This window comes from Leptonotus elevatus, chromosome 1 (genome assembly GCF_054856555.1).
Source record: "Leptonotus elevatus isolate MCC_2025b chromosome 1, RoL_Lele_1.0, whole genome shotgun sequence".
NCBI classification, from domain to species: domain Eukaryota; kingdom Metazoa; phylum Chordata; class Actinopteri; order Syngnathiformes; family Syngnathidae; genus Leptonotus; species Leptonotus elevatus.
In genome coordinates, this window is record NC_141239.1 from 37,521,256 (window position 1) to 37,547,943 (window position 26,688).

Below are 26,688 nucleotides of genomic sequence, written 5' to 3' on the forward strand. Positions count from 1 at the left end.
GCCTTTTTGGGCACCCGTAGTGAGTAAACGCCTCTTATTTTGCGCATGCGCAGTAGGAAAAGTTAGCTTGTGCACGTGTCTTCTTATGCTACAAAATGGCTAAGGTAAATAAAAAAGTTGCTTTTCCACCTCAAGGCAAATTGTACTTATACCGAGGAATTATTTTTCCAGCTATTACATGTTTGCTTTATTTGCATAGCGACATTGGTTCTGTTCTGTTTTTCCATCCACTACCGAATACAGAATATACTGCTAATGAATTCATTCATTCGTTTGTTGTTTGTAAAGAGCATAAGATCAGTCACATTACATTTACTATATATCCTACCATTATATGTAGAACGTGGGACTAACAATCCAAGTGATAGAATTGCGCGAGGGGGTCCAACCGATCGGTTACAGTTAACTACTAAGTACGAATTAATCACTAAACGTTTGTTGTCGTAAACCCATTATGCTTGAAGCACATTTATTCCTTGGAAAATGCATTTAGTTTTTTTTGCAGTCTGGGACTATTAGTACAGTACAAGTAACGTGAAGTCTTTGTGGTTTTAAACTTAATGTGTGCTGTAGCATATTTTACACAATGCAAATCGTCAAGGCCACACACACCAAACAAAAAATGTCACAAAAAGTGGATAAACAGGTAAATGATGTACCTTCTGCTATTTAATCGGAGTGCATTTAGTTGTTAGTGAATTTGGATCATTTCCTGTGAGCATGACACACTCACGCTGGTTGGGAATTCTTGCCGTAAGGTAGCACACATATACTAAAGTCATAAAACGTGTATATATATATATATATTTTTTTTAATGTGTGTTACGCAGGGCACAACAACTAAAAAGACATCAAGCAAAGTTGTGAAGAATGACGTTGACGACACTGCTGTCACAAGTGAGTAATTACTCTGCTTATATACAAGGTTTTTCCTGTGTACAAAATTCAGAGGCGGCCACCTCCACCCGATTTGTTTACCACCTCCAGCCTGAGCCACTGATATAGCGCTCCAGCTGTGTTGACTGAGCTTAGCAGCAACGAATTTTAACTGCAGTTGCAGTGTTGCGCCGTTATGGAGGCGCTATATCAACAGCAGTTCACCGGAAAGACCTGAAGAAACAACCGAAGAAGAAACAACTTTGTTTTCTTTCTTTAAAAAACAAACAAACTTTAATGTACTGAAGAAGAAACAGATCATGGAGCAACCTTTGCACATGCCCATTTCCTGGTTGTGAGGCAGACGTGGCGTGCTCTCGCCATCGCCAAAGTCATAAAAACGCAGTATATACAATAAAGATAATAGTGTTTTACAACAACGCTGAACTATATTTACCATTTAATATGTACTAGTGGATGAATTTTTAATGATTGTAGTTAAAAAATTGAAAAACTAGTGGCAACTTTGTATTCATATGATTTCTCATTTATAGTCCCTGATCGTCAAATGGCTGTAGGAGGGCGGCTGATAATGGGTATAGGTCACCGCCGCGAGTACCGATGCCTTAAAATAAGACTGATATTGGCACCGATACACGGTATCGGTAGTCACCCATCATAGTCAGGATGATACCACCTCTGCCTCATTTTGAGCCATGAAAAACTTTGTATCAGTCTCAGAAGAATGGATTAACTATTCTCTGGGTGAAGTTTTAGCTCAGAATATTTGGTCACTTTACATGAGTGAACATACGCAATGTGTAAAATGATGAAGGTGCCCATTGATTTTGTGCTTCTAGCCAAACAGTCTCTATCCTTGAGTTTGCACGTGGATTTGAGGTTTATGAGTTAACACTGTTTTTGAAGGACAAAATAAAACTAAAAATAATGCTGACTCAGACAAAAGAAGCAGAAAATGCACAATTCCTTGTTCTACCCTATCCTAACAATTGCCGCTAATGAAGTTACCTTTTAAGGTTTTTAAAATGGATGTCAGAAAAAAAGGAGGTACAGTGCAGCATTGGAAAACGAGAGTGAATATGAGAGTGGCGATGATGTGTAGAAGAGAACAGATTTGAGTGATCAAACTGCTGCTGAAGAAATGAGTGGTAATAAGAAAATGAAGGTTTATCTGAAATTGTTTGTCACTCAATATTTTCCTCTGCTTCCTCAAAATGGCTGATTGGATTTATCGCAGGGACTGTGTGTTGTAGCGCAAGCTGGTTGAAATGACATCAAATGCTTTTCCCTACTCCAACACACCTGAAACAAATGATCAGCTCATCAGCACGCTTTGCAGAAGTCTGATAATGATCCTGATTATTTGGCACAGGTGTGTTGGAAGACGGAAACATGGTAAACAAGCTGGATAGGGGTTCTGGAAGATCGGACTTGCAGGCCCCTGGCACAGGGAATGTTTGCTCATAGACAAAAATACATTTTTAAAACATTGACATTTGTGAAAATTACAGACAAATCTATATTTTTCTGTGTTCTATTGTGAATAAATAATGGCTTTAAAATATTTACCTTAATATCATTTGATGGTGTTTTTGCGGTTAACATCCTTTTGTTGACAGGCATTATGAAGTATTAATTATAGTGTGAATATGTGAGTGCATGAATAATGTATCCATTCCATTGTAAAGCCTATTTAAGTGTCTAGAAAAGTGCTATATAAATCCAATGTATTATTATTCTTGTGTGAAGGCTGTGGCATCTATCTACTTCCACATAATTCAGCCAATTCTTCACATTCCAGTTTTAACATATTCCAAAAATTCACGCCATTCTAGGGTGCATTTTTCTTATTCCAAATATTCACACCTTGCCCACAATTCACGATTTTGTACCTTATTTCTACATTTCACATTTACTTCCACATTTTTCACTCCGTTCCACTTCAATATATTCCACCATTTCACGCCATGAGCTCTTTCATCTATTCCACAGGTTTTCATTCAGCCTTATAGCCTTCACATGCAATTTCTGGAGAAATTACATTTTCTAGTTATTATTATTATTATTCTTACTATTAATTACTGGTGGCTTCAACAGTGTTGTGTGCGTTTACAGGATACCAGTCAGCCAACACAGCCTCAATCTTAACTATTAACAAATGTCACTTTAATCCATTTCAGTCAAACAGAAACGCAAAGCAGAATCTTCTGGTGAAACTTCTCCGTCAAAGAAAAGTAAACTCATCAATGATGGTATGGACTTTTGATAGAGACACATTTTGTTTCTGAAAACCTCCTCTGACATTTTTTTCTTTCTTTCTTTTTGGTGTTTTTATAGGTTATTGTGTTTTTATTGGCAACTTAAACAACTCCAGAACATTTGATGAAATCAATAGTTCATTGGAAAAATTCTTCATGAAACAAAGTCTTCTAGTACAGGACATCCGATTAGCTAAGTCCAGGTAAGTATCTTTTTACTTAAACATTTTACGACCATCAAGTTAGTTACAACAGTATTGTTATGTGATGTTGTTGTTTTAAGAAAACATGCATTTATGGATTTGGCCTCAAACATGGATGTGACTAAAGCCTTGTCACTGGATGGAGAGATGATTCTTGGTCAGCCATTGACGTTGGCTAAAGCAAAGTTCAAAATGATGGACAATGTGAACACGAAGGTGAAGGCTCCAAAACTGGACAAAAAAGGTAAAAAAAAAAAAAAGGCGTCTTACTGTTGTGCTTCTGTGTCCACAACTTTGGAGGGTGCTGTTGATTAGTTTTAAAACATTCATTCGTAACCTGATATGATGAAAAGCATTCTCTGATACAAAGTCCAGAAACCTTTTGATTTTTCTTTTTTCAGCTGAAGATGCAAGGTGTTTGTTTTTGAAGAATGTCCCTTATAATGCAACAAAGAGTGACATCCAGGAGGTTTTTCCGAAAGCAATTCAAATCAGGTTTCCTAATGGGGCCAACAGTCCAGACCAAGGGTGAGAGTTGTTTTTTTCTTCCCCAGTCCTTCTAACTGCTTACTACTACTACTAAATAATAATAGTAATAACAACAAAATTAATAAAAATAATAATAGTATAAATATCTTTGCTCTCGACACTAAGGTAAAGTTTGTCATTTATCAACAGTATTGCCTTTTTGGAGTTTGAAAATGAAGCTGTTGCAAGTCAAATGAGAACGATTAAAGGAGCCAAGATCCAAGAGCGGCTTCTCATCATTGACTCAGTTGGAGTAAAAAATGTCCACACCAAAGGTAATTTCTGTGGAGTACCTGAAAGGTCTTTTTTTTTTTTGCATCAAGCTAATAACTCTTTCAGTCTCTGTGTCGCTGCTGCAACCTGTTAGTGACAATCTGACACTTTAACCTCAGTGGTCACTTGGTTGCAACAGAGTCACAGAAACTTATTGAAGTGGACATCACCTTACTTTGTGTGTTTGCTAGTTTGTATTTATAACCCCAAAAATGTCCCCCCCCCCCCCCCCCGTTTTATTAGAAGTTCCTCCAAACTCTACACTCTTTGTGAGCAACCTGCCATTCAAGGTGAAGGAAATTAACATTAAAAAGCTTTTTAAGAAAGCTGTCACTATTGCTATACCAAACAAGGATGGCAAAGCAAAAGGGTAAGTATTTCTTAGTTTCTCTCTCTGTCTGCCTCTCTCTCTCTCTCTCTGTCTCTCTCTCTCTCTCTCTCTCTCTCTCTCTCCCCGAATGCATGTCAACATCTGATGTCACACTTACCCACAGATATGCCTTTGTGGGTTTCGCCACTGTGGCAGATGCTCAACAAGCCCTGAATACCACCAAAAAAACCACCATCCTAAAAAGGCCAATCAGAGTAGAGTTCTGTCAAATGAGAGGAAGGCCCAATATTGGAGAAGGTATTTGGTATTCTAGAGATTACAAATAGTTCTTTATTTACATTTTTTTCTACTGTGTGGGGCAATTCAGATTTGGGTGATAAACTGTATTTGTATTCATGTCTGCTGTATTGAATGTATGTCTCTACTCGTCTAAGAAAGTAAGCAGTGACGATAGCACATTATTTGAAAATGTCTCTTAAACAGAATTGCGCACTTGGACTGCAATTTAAATGCACACCAAGACTGTCTGCCAGGAACTCTACAGTTCTGCTTTTCTTTCCTAGTGGAGTCAAAAAAACTAATTGTGCGGGGACTCAGCAGCGACACAACCACAGAGATTCTCCAAGGTGCTTTCGAAGGGTGTCTCAGTGCAATACTTGCCACAGATAAAGTGACGGGAGAGTCAAAAGGGTAGGTTGCATTGAGTACGTATTGGTCTGTGTTACACATTTAGGTTTTTGTTGTTGTTTTTCATCAGGTTTGGCTTTGTGGCGTATGAGAATGAAGAAATGTGTACAGCTGCCAAAGAGGCCATGGAGGACAGTGAGATCAATGGAAGCAAAGTCAGCGTGTGTTATGCAATATCCAAATCTAAAAGAGTCGGACAGAGCACCAGCAACTGTGAGTAAACGGAACAGGTAACAGACTGTGTATTCAAAACGACTCTTTTACATGAATATTTTGTATAAGGTTTTTTTGTTTTGTTTTTTTGGTTGGGGGGGGGGTCATAGCAAGACATGGTTAGCTTTGAAAATGATCTCAAACCATCTTTGAGTTTTTTTCTTCTTCTTCAGGACAAGGACATGGAGCTGTCAAAAAAGAAAGAAGTGAAGAAAGAAAATTAACCTGATTAAATAACTGGGCTGGAAATACACTTGTGTGGAAATTCTCAAATTGCATACAGTATCTACATGTGACTTTTTAATACTTTTTGTGATTTTATTTGAATTGTGTTCCAGTCTAAATTAACTTGCAGCAAATTTTGTTTGTACTGTAAATGTATATAAATAGTTGCAAACAGTGTTGTTTTGATTATGAGGAGGAAAAAAAAATAGTTTGGGCGCTCATGGAACCCCCTCGGACAACCCAAATACGTCCCGCTTCCCGCCAATTGTCATCTAATTGCATCTCTTCCTTGTGCAACACATTACAATGACTAAAATTAATAAGTAGGTGCATGAATGTCGATTTACAGAGAAAGTATTTGCCAAGCCTAAAGACTGATTTTTTTTCTGGGCAGGTGAATGAATGCCCGCTTGTTGCACACAAGCCTTGGCTAGTAAAAGAAGTTCTCCATGATTCAATACAGTTGCACATTTTTCTATCTTGAATAATATTATTGCCACAGGTTAACTGAATATTCTTTCAATGTATTTTTATGTGTGTATGTGTGGGAAGAGGGGGGGGGCATCAGGGTGGTTATTTTGTGTGTGTGACTTTAAATACATTTTGAAAATGAAAAAAATTTGTTTTTTTCTTTGTGTACATGCATACATTATATTTTCATTCAAATAATACTACAGGATTCCTTCCTCTCCAGTGAGAAAAGTGAAACCAATTGAAGCAATACTGTAACCTTAACAATTTTCCATTGGCTGACTGTTGATGACCCTAATTATGGACACTCTAGAATGTCTCCACATCCTGTTTTGTCCATTCCCTTGTGAGTGGACTGGTTGTGACGTGTATGTATAGGTCATGTTTGTGCAGGACAGCTGCGGGCCGAATATAGGACACAGAACATCAGCAAACTTGGCCACTTGGGCTCCAGATGTGATCACAGTGGAGAAGAGCGAAGACAACGGTGAGTCGTGCATGGGGATTAAAGTCATTGCTCTTTTGAATTCAACTTCATAGGAGTTTACAGACTTGAAATGTACGTGTTCTGTTTTTCAGTCTATTAGTAGTTGATTGATTTAGTGTTACTGCACTGTTGATTTTCTACATGACATTTGTGGACTTTGGGTTTGTCCCCTGTAAACAGTGAAAATCATGCCCTTGTTCGATAGCTAATCCGCTATTTCCTTTATTTTGCATATTCCTCCGCTGTATGTCTTTATGTATAATTAATAAGTGTGTGTGTCTGTGTTTTACACCTGGTTTTGGCAAGTCGGTGTCTTAAAACATCCAAGGCCAAGTTGTACCATTCAAAGTAAATGAACTGAAGCCACAATACAAAAAATAAATAATAATAAAGACCAAGATCATAGTTGAATAATTCAATCAAAATGACATTTATTGAAACTCCTGACTTTCTTAAGAGATGAAAATGTGCAGAACATGTCATTTAAATAACTCCCTTTTGTGTTTTATAGTTATTTTGTCAACATGAAGACGAGTGACGGGAAGCTCATCAATCAGGGCTTGGATGATGAGATGGTAATGATCCCTTACTATTTATTTAGCAACGGTTCCTTTGTTTTTTCTTTTTTGAGAGAGCTCAGTATTGTTCATCCGGTAATTTTACCGATTCGACATGTCATCATTGCTCTTTTTTTTTTTTTTGTATGTGAGTGTGCGTGCGTGTGAGTGTGTACTCATTAATTCACCTAAAACCTATTAAAAATCCCGTACCGTTCACCTAAACCGAATACTTCAGAATCCAGCTAGAGTTGTGAGATTGTCAGGAGACCTGAGGAAGGATCAAAGAAAATAAAGGAAAGTGAAATCCAGCACCGACCAGACATCACCTACTACCCACCGGGTTACCAACCAGAGTCTTTCACCAACCCCAGAAACAACAAATTAGGGAGACCTTAAAGAGACCAAAGGAGAGACTGAGGAAAGTAATGAAGGATAGATGAAGCAGAGTGAGATCCACAGACATCAGCCTCCACCGATTCAACGACCTGAGGAAGAAGCAGATTGTGGATCTGGCATGCATGAAAAACCTCCACCAAAAAGGGGAGCAGTCGACCCCGGCCAGGACAGAGCAAGCACAACCCCCCAAGGCCCCCCAGGCTACGGCAGCGCCAAGGCACAACACCCGGGCCCCGCAGGGGCCACCGTCCGGAGAGCAAACCCAGGAGCCAGGAGCGCCCCCCACCCCAACACGGCCTGCGGCAGGCCCGCCAGGCATCCCACCGGCCCACAGCCCCCGCTCCTTTGTTAAGATCCTCACATAGTAATAGTGAGGTAAATGTTGCGTGGCCCTCAAAGGAATCCTTGTGGGACACCAAATGTCGAAAATGACTGCTCACGAGCCCTCTATTTGATTTACAAATGCATTCTGTCCATGCAGGAGGTGTGGGGGTACCGGCCCTGCCTGTGGAAAATGATCCTGGTGGGTGTTGGAGGAGTCTGCTCCGGTGGGATGCTGCTGTTGCTGCTTTACTGGCTGCCTGAATGGGGGATCAAAGCGACCTACACACACTCCTCACTGTGGGAGGCACACATGTTGCTGCTCAGGACCACGGTACGATTGTTGTCCATAACTCACGATGTGCCTGCAAGAGACAAAGCTGGAACTAGAAATGTGTTGGGAGGGGTTTCTTACCCACACCTGCTTAATCCACTTTACTCGGGCTGTCTGTTATTAGAACAAAATAATGTCACTTTGTTTTTATTCACAGGATGAATTCAGACAGTGGATTTGTGCCAAAGTACATGTGATGACGGCACCAGGGAAGGCTCCCTTTGATAGTATGAACCAGCAGTCTATAATTCGCTCACTGAATGGAGATGACCGCCAAGACCTCCCTGAACATGAGGAGCAAAATTGGAAGCTCATTCATAGAGAGCCTGTTAAGGTACTTGTTGTTTTCAAGTTATTTTTTTTCACAATGTATGCTTTTCTAATATTAGCTCATTTGAGCAAAATTATTGTGTGTTGTACAAGTTTAGAAGCGGGAAAAACAGGTTTCATCTGAATTGGAACCAGATTACATATTTGTCATAAATGTCATTTTAACTCATTCACTGCCATCGACGGCTATTGACGTAAAAAATTAATTTGAACTATTTCTATTAGTTTTATATTTTTCCAACTTTTGTTAAGAGTATGAATACCTAGATTTTTTAAATTGTATTAGAACAGATTAAATTTTTTTGATTAATCGTGAGTTAACTAGTGCAGTCGTGATTAATTAATTAAAAAATTGTAATCGCTTGACGCCCCTAATTTTTAATAATCATTTCTTTAATTAATTTTTTCAATAACATTTTTTTTTTAAGAAAAGATTATTAAAAATTAGGGGCGATTAAAATTTGTAATCGTAATTAATCGCATGACTTCACTCGTTAACTCACGATTAATCACAAATTGTATATCTGTTCTAAATGTAAAAAAAAAATTCTAGGCTATCATACTCTTGTTGATAAAAATGGGAAAAAAATTAAACTAATAGAAATAGTTCAAATTAATTTTGACGTCTATTGTTTTCAATGGCAGTGAATGAGTTAACATAGACAATTATCATTTTACAGTTTGAGTGTCATTTTTAAGTCACCTGTACTGACGGCCCTCTTCTCTTTTAGGTCCACTACTTCACCCACAACAGCGTCAAATACTACTGGAATGAAGGGACACAGATCTTTGAACCATTTAAGTACGGCTCCATGATCAATGTGGTTGTAACTGATCAATTATTGGATGTTCATTCAATGTTGTGTACACAATGTCATCATAAATACTGTAAGTGTGTGGGATTATTTTAGTGGCTTAGAAGACATCAAGGTTAGCTGTACAGCTATACACACGGACCACAGCTCTGGACTCCCCAAAACACTGCAGCACTACAGGTACCAAAATTCTCCCTCAGACTGTTTTATAGCATTTGATTAGATTCATGGCACACCTCGCATGCACTTACTAGGAATGTTCGTTGTGAACAGAGCGTTGTTTTTCGGCAAGAATGAGATCGATGTAAGCGTGCCGTCGTTATTCAAAATCTTCGTAAAAGAGGTACGTTTTTAGTTTGAAAAGCATTATTGGGATCGTTTCTTAATCCTCTTTTTAAATCGTTTGTTTTCTCTTCCCGCAAGATTATGAGTCCCTTTTACGTCTTCCAGCTCTTCGCTCTTATTCTGTGGTCCACCCAAGACTCCTACGATTATGCCGCGGTCATGGCATTGCTGTTTTTATTTGCAATCGCGGCATCCCTGTACACCATTCGAAAGGTGAGTGGAGCCTGATCAGAGGAACATTTCGAGCAGATACGGTGCATTCAAGTTTAGCTTCTTTTGAATTGGAACATGACCTTTGCTCATCAGTCGTCTCGTTTCATTCTAGCAACACCTGAGGCTGCATGACATGGTGGTAGAACACAGCATGGTGACAGTGTCTGTGTACCGAGGGAAAAAAGGCATGATTTTTGTAATCCGAAATGCATGTAGTACACACACATACTTACAAATATTCACGTACATCAATCGCCATATATCCTTATGCATATCACAGCACTCTTATTCATTTCCTGCTATGGGTATTGTTCTGTATAATATTAAATTCCATTTTTCTCTTCATCATAGACTTTGAGCAAGTCATGTCGACCACGCTCGTGCCTGGTGATGTCATCACAATTCCAGCCAATGGGATGATAATGCCATGTGACGCCGTGCTCATTTGTGGCACCTGCACAGTGAATGAGAGCATGTTGACAGGTTGACCTTTCTCATTTTGGTTCCCTCCCTTTTTTTAAATGTTATATTTAAGATTTTTTTCCCCCATACAATAAAACAAAGACAATTGTCATCATGTTCAAAAATTTGCACACAGACGGAAAAACATGTACAAAAAAAAAATACACATACGGACAGCAGCAGAGCCTATAACACTATTTAATCAAGTAGTTAGTAATTAGTGGTCGAGTAGTGTCAAAAAGGGTTTCCACACTTTTACAAAATTCTCTCATAATTTTTTTTATCAAAACGAATCTCCTCCATCCTTACATCATGTGTCATTTCATTTAGCCATCTCTTCAAGCATGGGGCTTGCGGGCTTTTCCAATTTAATAATATTAATTTCTTGGCTACAACCATACCGATCTTAAGAACCTGCTCTTGGTGAAAGGGGAGTCAAGTCAGAATAACCAAATATTGCCAGTTTACAATCAGGCTGAACCTTTATTTGACATTGGTTTGGAAAACCATTTGAATATTTCAGACCAAAACATATGCAATACAAGGCAAAACCAAAATAATGTGCAAGTGAGCCTTCAGCAGTGCCACATCTATCACACAAAAAAGATACAGATTGAAAATTTGACTTAGTCTGGTTTTGGAATAGGAATCCTATGTAAAACTTTGAATCAAAGCTGTTAAATGATTAATGTTTTTAATCAGATCAATCACATCTTAGAATTTTGATTAATCACAATTAATCGCTTAATTAAAAGGCAACTTTAATTAATAAAAATGTTTTGCTTGGCAAATTTAAAGAGCAACTGATGTGTTCATTCTTTTGACATTTAATGTTAAGAGGACTCTTCAACCTTTTTTTATCCAGTTAATTACTTGCATAATTTGAAATGGGGGAAAAAAATGACCCCGATAGTTTGACATGAACAAATATTTTAAATGTGATACGCAAACATTTATTAAATGCTTTACTTTCATGCATGTAGTTATGTTTATTGCTCAAACACAACCTGTGCTACCTTAAACCATCCGCTGTCACGCTAAAGGATAATCTATGGTCAAAATTAATAGTGTGATTAATTTGCGTTAATTCATGATTAATTCAATATTTTTTGTAATTAATTAATTAGTTAACACTTTAACTTTGACAGCACTAAACAGCCCAGGCCTCTCGCTCTAAGATAACTAGTATCTACCAGTATTTAAAAAACGCTAATAAAGCCAGGGATGAAATGTTTGAACTGTGGTTGTAGAAGTAAAAAAATAATAATAATCACAATAGCTGCATGATGGTTTGGTTCCCTCCTTTTATGTAGCAGTTTTAAGTATTTGATGACAAAATCTTGAAAATGTCTTTCCTTCATTTTGTACTTCTGCATGAATCCACCAATTACCAGCGCTCGTTATAATTGCCCTAAAAAAAAAAAGCCTGCTGAGTAAATCTGTCTGTGCTGGTCCTACAGGAGAGAGTGTACCTGTTATTAAGACCAGTTTACCAAATTCAGGCGAGGAGGCAAATGAGATCTACACTACGGAGGAACACAAGCGACACACCCTCTTCTGTGGCTCACATGTGATCCAAAGTCGTTACTGTGCTGATGAGCCGGTGAAGGTGGTGGTAGTCAGAACTGGTGAGGACTGACTGGACTTAACGTTACAGTACAGTTCTTCTGTTGCTTTGCTTTGCTAAGCGCGTCATCATCATCCGACAGGCTTTAGTACAGAAAAGGGCCAGCTTGTGCGCTCCGTCCTCTACCCGAAACCCACCGACTTCAAACTGCACCGGGATGCCACACATTTCCTGTTGGCTATGGTGGTGTTGGCAATGATTGGCTTCATCTACACCATCACCATCGATGTCCTGAATGAGGTCTCATGTCTGAAACAGACCCGTTATTCCGTTTATGTGTCCTATTTATCCGATTTATTGATCCCATCCCATCTGAGGTTCATGTTCGAGGCATCATCTTCGACACTCTGAACATCGTTATTGTGGCTGTTCCGCCGATCTTACCCGTGGCCTTGGCTGCTGGTCTTGGGCACGCACAGAGACGCTTGAAGCGAGTCGGCATCTTTTGTCTCAGCCCGCAAAGGATCAACATATGTGGTCAGTTGAACCTGGTCTGCTTTGACAAGGTGGGCGTCCTCCACAGCTTTCTGAATCCATTTGCCTTTCACTCAATATAAAGTATCGGATCACACAAATATTTGCCACGCTTTTAAACATACGTATACGTATTTATTTGTACAATTAAAGTCAAGTTTTATAAAAACAGAAATGTGATTTGGGAAGAAGTTGTTTTGACCCTTTTAGTCCTGTCTTTGTCTCTGAGGCCAATTAATGGTTGTCGACATCAACAGTGTTGTGTCTGCATATTTACTTTAGACTGGAACTCTTACTGAGGATGGTTTGGACTTGTGGGGCATTCAGAGAGCTGAAGATGGCATGTAAGTAACAAAGGTCTGTTTTCTCTTCACATTTTTGTTTCCTCACAGGATTGACAAAGTGGATCACAAGAAATCTGATTATGACAACCGATGCTTTATTCCTTCTCATTCTTATACAGTGGAAACTCGGAGTTTGAACGTCTCGGAACTCGTACAATTCGGACTTCAACCCAAAAATCTTGAGTAAAAAATGCCTCGCAGTTTGAACTCATTTTCGGAGTTTGAACACCCAAGCAAAGCAAGCTAAGCCGAACGTACCTTGAAAACGGGTAGCCGCGTGAAGCCGAGCAATGCCGAATGCTCACGTTGCGGTAGTTGAGACGATGCACTGCTCATTTCCAGTCAGATCGTGAACACTCCCGGAGGTGCTCCATACTTGCGAGTGCATTTTGATTTTTCTGTGACAATTTTCTTCGTCATGTGCCCAAAGAAAGACAACAGTGCCAGTGGCAGCAAAGAAAAACATACAGTGCTACGTATCACAGTGGAATTCGGAAGGAGATTATCGCGCCGTTATAACTACCGTGACAACTTCTGTAAATACGGGCACGAAATCCCACCCCCCACTCTTAACTGTTCGATAACGCACGCAAGGACCGCTTAGTAGTCTAACAATATGCCCAATGTAAAATACACAAACTCAGCACTGAACTAAAGCTAGCATTAACATTAACATGCCATTACGCCACAACAGGTAAGGTAAGGTATTTTTATTGTTAAATACTGTAATGTACTGTAAATGTAAAAAAACATAAGTAGAAATTAAAATAGGAATTTTCTGTTTTTGGAGCTTGGGAACGGATTAATTGCATTTACGATATTTCCTATGGGGAAAAATGTTTCGGTGAATGAACAATTCGGATTTTGAACACTTCGCAGGAACGAATTGTTCAAACTCTGAGGTACCACTGTATGTGAACTAGCTTGGCTTGACCCTAAAAACAGTTGGGTCAAAAATAACCCAACTTTGGGTCAAAAATGGACCAATCCTTTACTTGGGTCAATTTGATCCATCTCTGAGTCAAGAAATGGGTCTTTTAAAGTTGTAAAACAACTCATAAATATTAGTCAGATCCTTTACTCGGGTCAAAAAATTGGGTAATTTTTTTTATAAAACAACTCCGAAAGTTGGGTCAAATTGACCATAAAGTGGATCGATCCATTTTTTATCCATAATTGGGTTATTTTTGACCCAACTGTTTTTAGAGTGTAGACTGTCCTTTCACCACATGATAGTGTAACTTTGCTCTGCAAGCTGAATTCTCGCGGTATTTGTGAGTTCACAAACTCCAGAGAATACATCTTGTACCGAACCCGTTGGTTTCTACTGATCTTTGACCAATCACAAACCAAAACAAACAAAACTAACATGGACGAATGGGCGTGGCAATTAATTCTGTTCTTGCAGAATTACTCACCGTTTCCTTGTTGAATGTTGAACAGCGAGAGGCGCTTTGTGCATTTTTAGCTGGTAAAGATGTTTGTTCTTTTTTTTTTCTTCTAATACGAGAACGAAGACGACATTTTCATCCGTGGCCGTGATTGGTCAAAACAAACGTGCACAATGCCGCATCGTATTGTACAGAATGTCCCGCCTTTCCCGAGCAAATCACCGTGGAGCAGTCCCAGATTGATATTGTGGAGAACTCCCTTGAGTGAATCACAATGATCAATCTGGCTATTGCCAGGTTAATGATTGCGAGTTCCCAATCATAGTCTGCTTGTCCTTCACAGTTTTTCACCTCCAGACACTGAGGTTCCAACTAGTTTGGTCAAGACTTGTTTTGTTGCCTGCATGGCTACTTGCCACTCGCTGGCCACCATAGAGGGCAAACTCTTTGGCGACCCTCTGGACCTCAAGGTGTTCACTGCCACGGGTTCGGTAAGGAACACTGATTGTTCGCGCAGGCCCATTTAATCATGCCATGGAGACTCAGTTGCTGTTGCACTAGGTGCATTATGCAAGAATAGGATTTATTTTGAGAAGCTACATCAGGCCTATTTGTTTCAGACTCTCGATGAGCCGAGAGAAGAACAAGTTGCACTTTACAATCTCAACGTTTCCAATGTTGTGCGACTTCCGCAGCAGGTAATCCAGTGTTAACCTATATTTCCTCTTTTTGAATGGAAATTTGTGGAGAACAAATAACACATGCAACTTTCAGTCCGGTGAGTTTGGCATTGTGCGCCAGTTCCCGTTCTCCTCGGCGCTGCAGAGGATGAGTGTGGTGGTCCGGCAGCTGGGACAAAAACACTTGGACAGCTTCTTGAAAGGAGCACCAGAGACTGTGGCTAATCTTTGCAAACCGCACACAGGTCAGGAACATGATTATTATTATTTTTTCAATTTATACCTTACTCGAATAAAGTGTACATCAACTACAGTAGGTGACAGTGGTGCTTTCCTTGCCAGGGGAATGTGCAAGCGGTGTATTGTAATTGTCATTAGAACAATTAATACGCTGAGTTTAGAAATGACAGACAGGCCTGCTGTGCTTGTGTTTGTCTCCACAGTCCCACAGAGTTTCAAAGAAACTCTGGAATCTTACACCCGGCAGGGGTTCAGGGTTATCGCCCTGGCACATCATCAAATGGAGGCTGGACTCGCCTTGCCAGAAGTGCAGAACCTCAGCAGGTTTGCATTCATTCACACACGGAATTTAATACATGATTACAGAAACATCCCACACAGAACACTTTTTTTCGTTATAAAAGTGTTTCAATGACTTCTAGAATTCTGATTGTCACATGAACAGAATGTTGCTATACCTAAACAACACCTAACCTTTTGTTCATCTACTTAAGCCAAACACTGTTATTTGTTGAACTCAAGAAATGCTAACATTCCAAACATTAACTCATTTACTGCCATTGACGGCTATAGACGTCAAAAAATTGTTTGAGCTATTTCTATTAGTTTAAATTTTTTTCCACTTTTGTTAACAAGAGTATGAAAACCTAGAACTTTTTTTATTGTAAATTTAGAACAGATATAACATTTATGACTAATTGTGAGTTAACTACTGAAGTCATGCGATTAAATACGATTACAAATTTTAATCGCCTGACGGCCCTAATTTTTTATCTTTTATCTTTTTTTATCGCGTTAGGCGATTACAATTTTTAATTGTAATTAATTGCATGACTTCAATAGTTAACTCACGATTAATCACAAATGAAATGTACAATAATTTTTTTCTAGGTTTTCATACTCTTGTTAACAAAAGTGGAAAAAAAATTTAACTAATAGAAATAGTTCAAATTAATTTTTTACGTCTATAGTCGTCAATGGCAGTGAATGAGTTAATGATATTTTATGTAATATAACCTAGCCTCGTTAGAATGATTTAAATGCAAGGTTTTCAAATTACACTGCCAAATTGTCCTTAATTACAAAATGTCATGGTAATTCCTTAGTTTTTTTTGTTTAGTTTTTGATGTTGTGGATTATATAATATTGGAATGATAAATGACTCAATGACTTAACTCAAACAACTAGAGTCCAAACTCTCTTGACACAAACTTCACAGCAGCTAGTTGTGTGTTCCTCCACCAATTCTACTTTGGCACAATAGCAGGAACATCCCACCCCAGAGCACAAAGATGTTATTTATTTATTTGAAAAATTCTTGTCCTTGAAGCGCTGAACTTTTCTCCGAGCTTGAAGACTATTTTTTCCTCTCCAAACATTCTAGATTTCTTGAACCCACTCATTTCTGTGCCTACCCTTCTAACAATACAAACTAGAAGAAAATAAGAAATAATCAATAATTCAATAATTGTACATTTTATATAGCACCAAATCAAAACAAGTCGCCACAAGGCGCTCCACAGCAAGGTCTAACCTTGCACGTACCCTCTGAGCAAGCACAACAGCAACAGATGTTTATGACAAGTCCCCAAATCATGTGATGGGCCGTTTATTAAGTTAAATAAACATAAATGTAATCGGGAAGAAGGATTGGCAGGAGTGCTAAACCTATTCAGGTTTTTTTTTTGTACTCACCCTAATTACCCTAAGATGATACAAGATGCTGGCAAAGCCCTTCCCAAGTCGGAAAATGACGATTTTGATACATCTTGACAAAGTTTGTGTTTCAGGGAGAAGCTAAGTTTAACCTGGGTTGGTATTGGATGTCATGGAGAGTCTTCGCCGTATATACACAATTAAAATTAAATCTGTCGTGCAATTATTTTGTATTGAAAAATGAGTTTGAAATGATGTTAAACCATTTTGGGATCAGAGTTTGTGACATAGTGATGGTTTAAACTGTTAATATGAGCAATTATTAACATTTTGAGGGTGGTGGTCGAATGACTTGCTTTTCACCCTTTTCACCTCAACAGGGAGCAGATAGAGACCGACATGGACTTCCTTGGTTTGATCATCATGCAGAATAAAATCAAAGAGCAGACTGCTGGCGTGTTGCTTGACTTGCGACAAGCCAACATTCGAACTTTGATGCTTACAGGTAAACGCGCATGTTGTCAGGTTGCAAGCGTTTGAAGTTCACCTACGGTCCGCTCTTATTTGCCATCACATTTGTGTGCCGTTAGGTGACAACATGTTGACAGCGATATCTGTGGCTCGAGACTGTGGGATGGTTCAAGCCCATGAGAAAGTTATGATTGCAGATGCTGTGCTACCAAATGATCAAAACCCTGCTCGTATCGTGTGGCGCTACTCTGAGAACCCTGTTCTGAAGAACGATCATGTAAGACGGGCACTAAGAACTGTGACAATCTGAAATCTCAAAATGGCCCCTCCCTCCAGCCTCATTTATAAATAAAATATTGCAGTGCACTTGATTTATTGCATTCAAAAGCATAACATGATTCATTTGGTTTCACATAATTGTTTGAAACGACACATTTAGATCATAACTCTGTGGGATGTCCTGCTGCTCGGTCCATTCAGATATCTGACATCAGCTTTGCCGGTGAGGGGTTGCACGGTGCCGAGGACACAGGCTATCACTTGGCTGTGAGTGGCCAATCCTTCGCTGTCATCTCTGAGCACTTCCCACAACTGATTCAGAAGGTATTACGATGCATTTGGCTCGTTTAGTTTTCCATGTCCTGGTGTCACCTTGACTGGATGTTATACTTTGTCTCTGCAGATTCTGCTGAGAGCAACTGTGTTTGCCCGTATGTCTCCAGAGCAGAAGACTCAGCTGGTGCAAGCCCTGCAGAACATTGAGTCAGCTTGATTTTTATTGTTTATAAATGAGTAAATCCATTTTCATTCCGTATATATTATTGTTTCTGTTTTTAACTTTACAGTTACATTGTTGGGATGTGCGGGGACGGTGCTAATGACTGTGGGGTGAGTGACAAAGGAATTGTTATTATCAAATTTACATAAAATAATTTCAATCTCTATATTTCAATCAATCTCTGAATTTGAATCAAAATGACATATAAACTTAACTCATTCACGGCCATTGACGGCTATAGACGTAAAAAAATTTGTTTGAACAATTTCTATTAGTTTAACATTTTTTCCACTTCTGTTAACAAGAGTATGAAAACCTCAATTTATTTAATTTATTGTACATTTAGAACAGATTTGTGATTAATCGTAAATTAACTATTGTTGTCATGCGATTAATTATGATTTAAAAATGTAATCGCTTAATGCCCCTAATTTTTAATAATCTTTTATTTATTTATTTATTTTTAAAAGAAAAGATTGTTAAAAATTAGGGGCATCGGGCGATTATTTTTTTTTTATCGTAATTAATGACGCATGACTTCATTAGTTAACTCACGATTAATCACAAATTTTATATCTGTTCTAAATGTACAATAAAAAATTCTAGGTTAACAAAAGTGGATTTTTTTTTTAAACTAATAGAAATAGTTCAAATGCATTTTTGACGTTTATTGCTGTCAAAGGCAGTGAATGAGTTAAGTACTTCATTGATTATAGAGATTTGTTATAGAGAAATTATTTGTTTTGCACGTGCGTGTGTGTTTTTAAATGTAGTTGAGATTAGCATTGAAGAAAACGGTGCTGTGTGCTGATATGAGTTATTTACTCTCAAATTGGTAATTTTCCACTGTTAGGCTAATAAAGTTTCGTTTTCAGGCCTTGAAGAAAGCTCACAGTGGAATCTCTCTCTCTGAGCTGGAGGCCTCAGCGGCTTCTCCCTTCACTTCCACCATTCCAAACATCTCTTGCATGCCTAACCTCATCAGGTAGTACAAATTACCAAATGAGGCTGTTAAGATGACGTTTATGTGTATACATATTTATATGCATATCTTCATTTGAATATCTTCACAATTTGAGTTATTTCCCCTTCAGGGAAGGCCGTGCTGCACTTGTTACATCTTTCTGTGTGTTCAAATACATGGCCCTCTTCATCGTCATCTTGTTCTGCAGCACGACTCTGCTCTACTCGGTAACTATTCTGCCTCATTTGTGTTTGTTTCCAATGGCATTAAAAACACACACTGATATCTGCAGATGTGAATGCCGTGTGTCTGATGAGAAATGTGTCCTTTTTAGGTTCTCACAAACTTTGGATTCTACCAGTTCCTATTTATCGACATTGGCATCACTTTCTTTGTTGTCTTTTCAAGTGAGTAACATGAGTTCCATCATATCATTAAGGGCAGCTGTTATCATTGTATTTGTATATTTTATGTCATCTTTGATATCCTTTCCTCAGATTGGCAAGATAATTTGGGTTGCAACTGAGCAGAATGCCCATTTTATTACTCTATTTTACATAATTACAGAAAAACAAAGTAACTGATTTTGAATGGTTCGGGTTTCTCATTATAATACAAATTAACTCATTCGCTGCCATTGACGGCCATAGACGTCAAAAATTCATTTTAGCTAACATTTTTTTGCACTTTTGTTAACAAGAGTATGAAAACCTATAATTATTTTATTGTACATTTAGAACAGATATAAAATTTGTGATTAATCGTGAGTTAACTAGTAAAGTCATGCGATTAATTACGAATACAAATTCTAATCGCCTGACACCCCTAATTTTTAAGAATCATTTCTTAAAATCTTTTCTTTAAAAAAAAAAAAAACACAAGAAGAAGAAAAAAGGATTATTAAAAATTAGGGGCGTCAGGTGATTAAAATTAATTGTAATTAATCGCGTGACTTGACTGGTTAACTCACGATTTAAAAACAACAACAAAAGATTATTAAAAATTAGGCGTCAATGGCAGTGAATGAGTTAATCATATAAATAAATGATGCTCCTCGAGAAAACATACTGGTAGATGCTGTGCAATGTTGCTGTCAGTAATTTGTCTGGAGTCGAGTGCGTATGTAGCAACGACAAAGTTGAATAAAGAGTCATGGTTCACGTCATAACGGCGCTGAATTCAAACATAAGCGTTCTGCTAGCCTTTTGCCATTTATTGTTTATTGCATCCCATCCACAAACAGATTCTTGAAATGATGTATGTTCCGCATAAAGCAATGGGGGAGGGGTGATTATGATGTAAGGTATTTCACACTCAAGCTACTGGTTAGCAGTATACATGATTTTTCAACTGGTTTGTTTTGCTGTGTAGTGAGCCTAAACCCGGCGTGGGAGAAGCTGGTGCAGAAAACCCCTGAAAGCAGCCTAATTTCCTGCTCGGTGCTTTTCTCACTTATATCTCAGATCTTCAACTGCCTCATTTTCCAGCTTGTGGCTTTCTTCTTAGTACAACGACAGAGTTGGTATGAGCCGCCCAAGTCAATGTGAGTAACGCTCGATGAACGACTTGCTGTATATATTTTGTCTCAGCGTGTTCAATGCCACGAAGGCAATAATATAAATTCTATTACGTGTAATTCTATTCTCTATATTCTTTGTCAACCCTGGACTTGACATGTGCATTGCATACATTTTGTTGTTATGCTTGAGATGGGAAAAGTACTTGAGTAAAAGTACAATTACTTGTGTAAAAAAACAACTTTGGTAAAAGTACTCACTCAAATATTTATTCAAGTACAAAAGCACAGGCTCTGAAATGTACTTGATGAGTAAAAGTAAAAATATTTTTTACCGTATGTTTCTCCTACGACAATTTGAAAGATTTTAGCTAACGGAGCAAAAATGGGGATGCGTCGGCCAATTGACTCTCTGACTTGCTATCAAGTCCAAATTATCCTATGTAGCGGCGGCACACATTGCCCTCATATTTACGGGTTGTTCTAATCTAGTCAATTGCACGTCATGTGATCGCGTGTCGTGGAGCCAATCACAAGCTGGGATGTAGCTGTGTGTAAAGCTTCATAAGATTGGCCGTATCCAGGAGACATTGACTGCTGCTTTTTCTTCCAGGTCAAGTGCTTTCATCATTTTCATCCATTTAAAAACTAAAGTAACGACCTTGTTTTGAAAATGTATCTAATAAAAAGTACAGGTACTCAAGTTAAAATGTAATGTAGGAAAAAAGTAGTCTAAAAAATGAATACAAAGTACTGACAAAAAGTATTTGTACTTTGTTACTTCCCATCTCTGGTTGTAGAACCTCTTTAGACAAAAACAATTAATTTCATAATATTAAAAAGTATAAGTAAGTAATGTATTTATCATAATCCTTGATATCCAACTTTTGGACCATATACATAGTAGTGTGGCCTTTGTCCTCACTAGTAAGACAATTCAGCACTCGAGTACAACACTAGTACAACGACCTTTCCAACCTGGTTGCTTGCATCAACATCAGCATCCATGGAATAGCCACATTTGTGAAGACATCTGCGAGCTGGAACCCGATTGCATCATTGCACAATTAAATGGGTAGCAACCAAAATTGAAGGCACAGCTGTGGTCATTTTGTATAAACCACCAAACACAAAGCTGCACGCCAACTCCATCCCTGCCTTGGCCTCCCCATGCATGGAGGCCGGCGGATACTTGACTCATTCATTGCCATTGACGGCTATAGACGTCAAAAATTCATTTGAACTATTTCTATTAGTTAAATTTTTTTTTCCACTTTTGCTAACAAAAGTATGAAAACCTAGAATTTTTTATTGTACATTCAGAACAGATATAAAATTTGTGATTAATCGTGAGTTAACTAGTGAAGTCATGTGATTAATTACAACTAAAAAATGTAATCACCTGACGCCCATAATTAAAAAAAAAAAAATTCAAATTGAGGGGCGTCAGACGATTAAAATATGTAATCAAAATTAATCGCATGACTTCAATAGGTGACTCACGATTAATCACACATTTTATATCTGTTATAAATGAACAATAAAAAATGTTTTCTAGGTTTTCGTAAAAAATGAAATGGAAAAAAAAAGTTAAACGTATAGAAATAGTTCACATGAACTTTTGACGTCTATAGTCGTCAATGGCAGTGAATGAGTTAATTTCCATAGTGCCACCTGCGGCTACCGATCCACTGACTCCGATGGAGAAACACTTGAAAACCGTGCCCTCGGCAGCTGCTCTTTAATCCTGGCCAGACTTGACCAAGTTGACCCCGAGCTGCCTAAACAAACAAGCTGGCTTTCAGCATGGACACTGTACCACTCGCCAAGTGATCAAGCAAACCAATGGCATGGAAGAAGGGGAACAAGCAATCCTGGTGAGCTAACCGCTGCCTACGATATCAAGGCTTGGTATAAAAGGTTCTTAAGATGGTCCCCGACAAGCACATGGTTCGTTGTCTCACCAACATACTGGCAAATGGAACCTTTGTGCCGAACGCCATGGAAGGACAGTGTAGTTACAGTGTGACCCCTGCAGAAGAATCTTCTTTTCTCATTTTGATGTAATTAAAATACACGTGTGTTGACAAACTCTGTCTCTCCACAGTCACCATCCCTTTAAAAATGACGTGAACGACCTGTTCAACGTCACTGTAACTCCAGCAGCCGGTGAATTGTACGGCGCGAATTACCTGTATGCTGACGTCCGGAACTTTGAAAACACCTCCATCTTCTACGTTTCTGCCTTTCAGTACTTAACTGTAGCGATCATCTTCTCCAAGGGAAAACCTTACAGACAACCATCCTATAAAAACTGTAAGACAAAAGGAAATATTTCCTGAATCAGATATGTGGATTTACAACTATATTTCCGTGTAAATAATTTAAAATGAAAAATTCGGATTTTGTATAACCTTTATAATGACAGTATTGCTTCATTAACTTTTTTTTTTTTTTTTTACTTCTGTTTTAACTCTCAGGGGCATTTATGTTGTCTGTCTTTACTCAATATGCTTTTTTCTTGTTCGTCTTGCTTCATCCCATTCCTGCTATAGACGACGTGCTTCAGGTGAACTTTATTTATTTATTTATTTATTAATGAGGTGATTATTGTAATAAGTCCCAGGCATAACATGGGGATAATCTGTTTTAATTGTGGCCGCAATATAGACACAAAGGGAGCACAACGATGACTTGACTTGACAAAATGCTAATTATTGGCCACAAAGTAGCATGCGTGCCGTTTAGCAAATAAAGCGCACCTTCTTTTGTATGATAAAGTAAGATGAGAAGAGAAGGACAATGGAGAGACATGGAGTACTGCATGATTGCATTTTATTTTAGGCTGGGGATGATCTGCGATGTGTTTCCCACACCATGTTAATACTTGGGCGGGCCACCCAAGTAAACTTACCACCACCCAAGACGTTTTCAAGAAAATTTATTAGAAACATATATATTTAAAAAGAAAAACGGGTAACCGGATATACTGCATGTAACGTTAGTTCGCCGTTTAAATTTTTTTTTTTTTTTTATTACACACAAATTGTTTTTTCCACCCCATGTCATGTCTGATAGCTCTGCACTATCGAACAGATAGATGTCGTTGAACAAAAATATGTGCGTTTCCTTCCCTCAGATTGCAGATGTTCCCTACGAATGGCGCATTACTCTCCTTGTCACTGTTTTAGTGCATGCTGTTGTGTCTTTCATACTGGAGGTACGTTCATGCTCCCATCTGCCTTCATCATAATTCGCCTCGTGATATACACTCCACACAAAAAGATATTGGCCTTAACTTAATTGATCCTCTCTAAATTTTCTAACACTTGTAAGGACATCTACTGTGTGCCTTTCATGTGACTTCCATTCTCACTATTATACTGTACCATTAACACTACATTTACCCAAAAAAAGGAAGAACTGTTTAAATTATTCAATTTAAATATTATTCAATACTAGGGGTGTGAATTGCCTAGTATCTGGCGATTCGATTCGTATCACGATTCATAGGTCACGATTCGATACCGATTAATCCCGATGCGAATCTATAAATTGATTATTGTGATTTTTTTTAACTCAAATTTAGAAAATATTAATCCGTAAACTTGTACATGTACACTGTAAGATTTGGATGAAAATGTATTTATCTGAAAATTCAGGTTGCAGTCTGTTTCATGTTTGAACTGCACTGAAATAAAAATATTAAGGCTTAATGTTCCATTAATATAACATTCTTCCGTGCTTAATGTGTGAATCCTAACCCTAAGTAAGACGTTTTGTTGAATATTCCCATAAAAAATGTATGTTTAAAAATCGATTCGGCCGCATATCGAATCATTTCGAGAATTGCGCGCTGTAATATCGCGATATATTGCCGAATCGATTTTTTCTAACACCCCTATTCAATACAATATTATCCATTTTTACATCTGTAATGACGTATCAGAGTTACTCAAGTGTGTACTTTTTTGCTGATGATGCCACTCTGCTTTGTTCTGGGAATGATATAACTGAGAACAGTACAAGCGGATTTACTTTTAAATGATCCTTTAAGACAAATAAAACTACATTTTGATGATTTGGATACTGTCAGACCAATAATCAAATATAGATTATGATAAAAAAACAATATCACGTTGGAAAGAGTATATTAATTAATTAATTAATTAAAATAAGCCACATGTAAATCATGCTAAGTCAAAATGATCCAAAACCATAGGAATATTAAATACATTTTTTAAAAATTCTTTACAATTGTTCTGTTATTTCCTAGTTCCATATAATAATTATTGTATGAAGGGACGCACATACCAATCAATTACAAATGTGGTTCTTATTTTACAGACATAGGCAACCAGGATAATTAACCTTGCAGATTATCACCAATAATTCCCTCCCACGTTTCTTGTGGAAACATGTACAAATCGTAGTTTTTTTGAAGATTTTTTTTCATTTATTTTTTATTTTTTATTTGATGTGATATCACACGTGACAGGTTTCCATGTTTTGTTTGCCTTTTAAGGCATATTCTTCCAGAAATAGGCAGAACTCGAAAGTGTCCCACAAGACTTTAAAGCAGTGGTGTCCAAACTATGGTCCAGCAGGCCATTTGTGGCCCGCTATCCATTTTTTTCATCGACCCGCGGCTTATACTAAAAATGGACATCTGCTACTAATAAATTCTAAATTCTAAATATGAAAGTATGCAAATGAACTATAAAATGGTCATCTTATGACAGATTGCTCCTCTTTTGATTCTGAGTGTAGAGATGGGATTCAGCTGCTGGAGCTGATATTTTCTGGTGGGTAACGACCCCAAAATCAACAAACAAATTATTTTAGAAAGCTGTTCAGATAGCAGTTTTCAAACAAACTGATTTTGGTGTGCTTGATCAGTTTCAATAAAATAAAAATCAACAATTCAAAGTGGCTCTTGCATCCTTGGATTTTTTCTGTATGCGGCCCTTGGAAGAAAACTTTGGACACCCCTGCTTTAAATGGTCCTTAAAAGGTTCTTTTGCTGTTTGCGAGTGTAAGTCTGACTGACAAACTTTTTGTGTTCTGCCTTCATGGTGACCCTGATTTCAGACTGTGAATAGCTGCTGGGGCTGGGCCTTCCCCTCCTGGATCCTCTGTTGCAAAAACCGTCCCCCAAAGACGAAATACAAGTGTTTGGCTCTGAAGCTGAAGGACGAGGCCGACTGGCCTCCCGCACCCTCCACTATCACCTATGCCAGCACTCCTCACATTCACACCTCTGTCCACCTTTGACACACACACGTACTGTAAATGCCGCCTCGGAAAAATGCGTCTTGAGTTTTCCTTTCATGATGGAATTTCAAATATGATCTCAAACAGGAAGCAATATTACTCAATAAATCAATACCAATCAATAAACAAATTGTGTGATGTAATTGTGTTACAAGGACATATACATAAATCACATTGTTGACGTAAAAAATGACCTAAGACATATTTTGTTTGACTGTCGCTGTCACTACGTCATCGCTACTGTATACAGTATATAAAGATACATTATTTGTAGTACTATTAAATAAATGCTTTTGAGACCAATTATGTGAATTTGGCTAATTTCCCGTGGCACAAATGATGACACATTAATGTGCTGTGGCACTAATAACTGGCACTACCAGTTTATACATTACATGTGGTTCTGGTCAAATGACGCAACTCGGGTTCCCGGTAAGCGATATTTAAGTACTGCACCTAATTTTTCAACTGGTTTGCTTGGGTGTTGAGCGAGTTTGTACCCTGCGCGGATGAGGCTGGAGCAGAAGAACCCCCCCAACCAGTCTGATATGCCCTTCTCAGTTTGGTTTCAGATCCTCAACAGCCTGCTTTTCCAGCTTTTTTGCATCGGTCTCTCAGTACACGAAGTTGCTATGATTTTGACCTAAAGTCAGCTCTCCTCATCTGTTTATCTTATCTATATACCTTTAACCCTTCATTTGTCAAATGTGTAGGTAGTAAAAGATCAAAAATGACGGATTCATTTCCTCAACTGGAGTGCCATTCAACACCATATTCTGAATTATGAATACATGAAATGTCTCAAGGGCCATCATCACCGGAGCAACTACAGTACTTCACACGCCACTGCCCTGGGGAACTTCCATTGCCTTTGCACTAGCACTGGCAGTTACATTTATTTATTTATTTTTACAAAAAACAAGG

At 38.2% G+C, this 26,688-nt stretch overlaps 2 protein-coding genes across 7 annotated transcripts; both read left to right on the forward strand.

Moving 5' to 3' along the window:
* On the forward strand, positions 1-6,117 carry LOC147181934 (nucleolin-like). Of its 2 annotated transcripts, none has more exons than XM_086097202.1 (12): positions 1-104; positions 831-897; positions 3,078-3,149; positions 3,235-3,358; positions 3,439-3,602; positions 3,760-3,886; positions 4,037-4,161; positions 4,403-4,529; positions 4,654-4,787; positions 5,054-5,180; positions 5,248-5,407; positions 5,564-6,117. In XM_086097202.1, exons 1-11 carry the CDS (start codon positions 96-98, stop codon positions 5,396-5,398), a joined length of 1,227 nt encoding a protein of 408 aa, XP_085953328.1. In that variant the 5' UTR covers positions 1-95; the 3' UTR covers positions 5,399-5,407; positions 5,564-6,117. The 2 variants fall into 2 exon arrangements, with proteins under 2 accessions (XP_085953328.1, XP_085953338.1); XM_086097212.1 differs by having other exon boundaries at positions 5,248-5,390.
* Positions 6,118-6,315: 198 nt separating this feature from the next.
* Positions 6,316-26,010, forward strand: LOC147181935 (polyamine-transporting ATPase 13A3-like). Of its 5 annotated transcripts, none has more exons than XM_086097140.1 (31): positions 6,316-6,573; positions 7,085-7,148; positions 8,011-8,184; positions 8,342-8,518; positions 9,246-9,316; positions 9,426-9,509; positions 9,603-9,672; positions 9,753-9,887; positions 10,000-10,072; positions 10,239-10,370; positions 11,810-11,977; positions 12,059-12,216; positions 12,294-12,482; positions 12,733-12,794; positions 14,529-14,676; positions 14,806-14,883; positions 14,960-15,110; positions 15,309-15,429; positions 17,142-17,266; positions 17,352-17,509; positions 17,713-17,835; positions 17,915-17,994; positions 18,078-18,120; positions 18,886-18,995; positions 19,105-19,201; positions 19,309-19,381; positions 20,346-20,517; positions 22,598-22,806; positions 22,971-23,059; positions 23,630-23,710; positions 25,582-26,010. In XM_086097140.1, the coding sequence occupies exons 2-31, from the start codon at positions 7,098-7,100 to the stop codon at positions 25,762-25,764; spliced, it is 3,585 nt and encodes a 1,194-aa protein (XP_085953266.1). In that variant the 5' UTR covers positions 6,316-6,573; positions 7,085-7,097; the 3' UTR covers positions 25,765-26,010. The 5 variants fall into 5 exon arrangements, with proteins under 5 accessions (XP_085953266.1, XP_085953284.1, XP_085953275.1 ...); XM_086097158.1 differs by having other exon boundaries at positions 23,046-23,059; XM_086097149.1 differs by having other exon boundaries at positions 9,780-9,887.
* Positions 26,011-26,688: the final 678 nt, after the last annotated feature.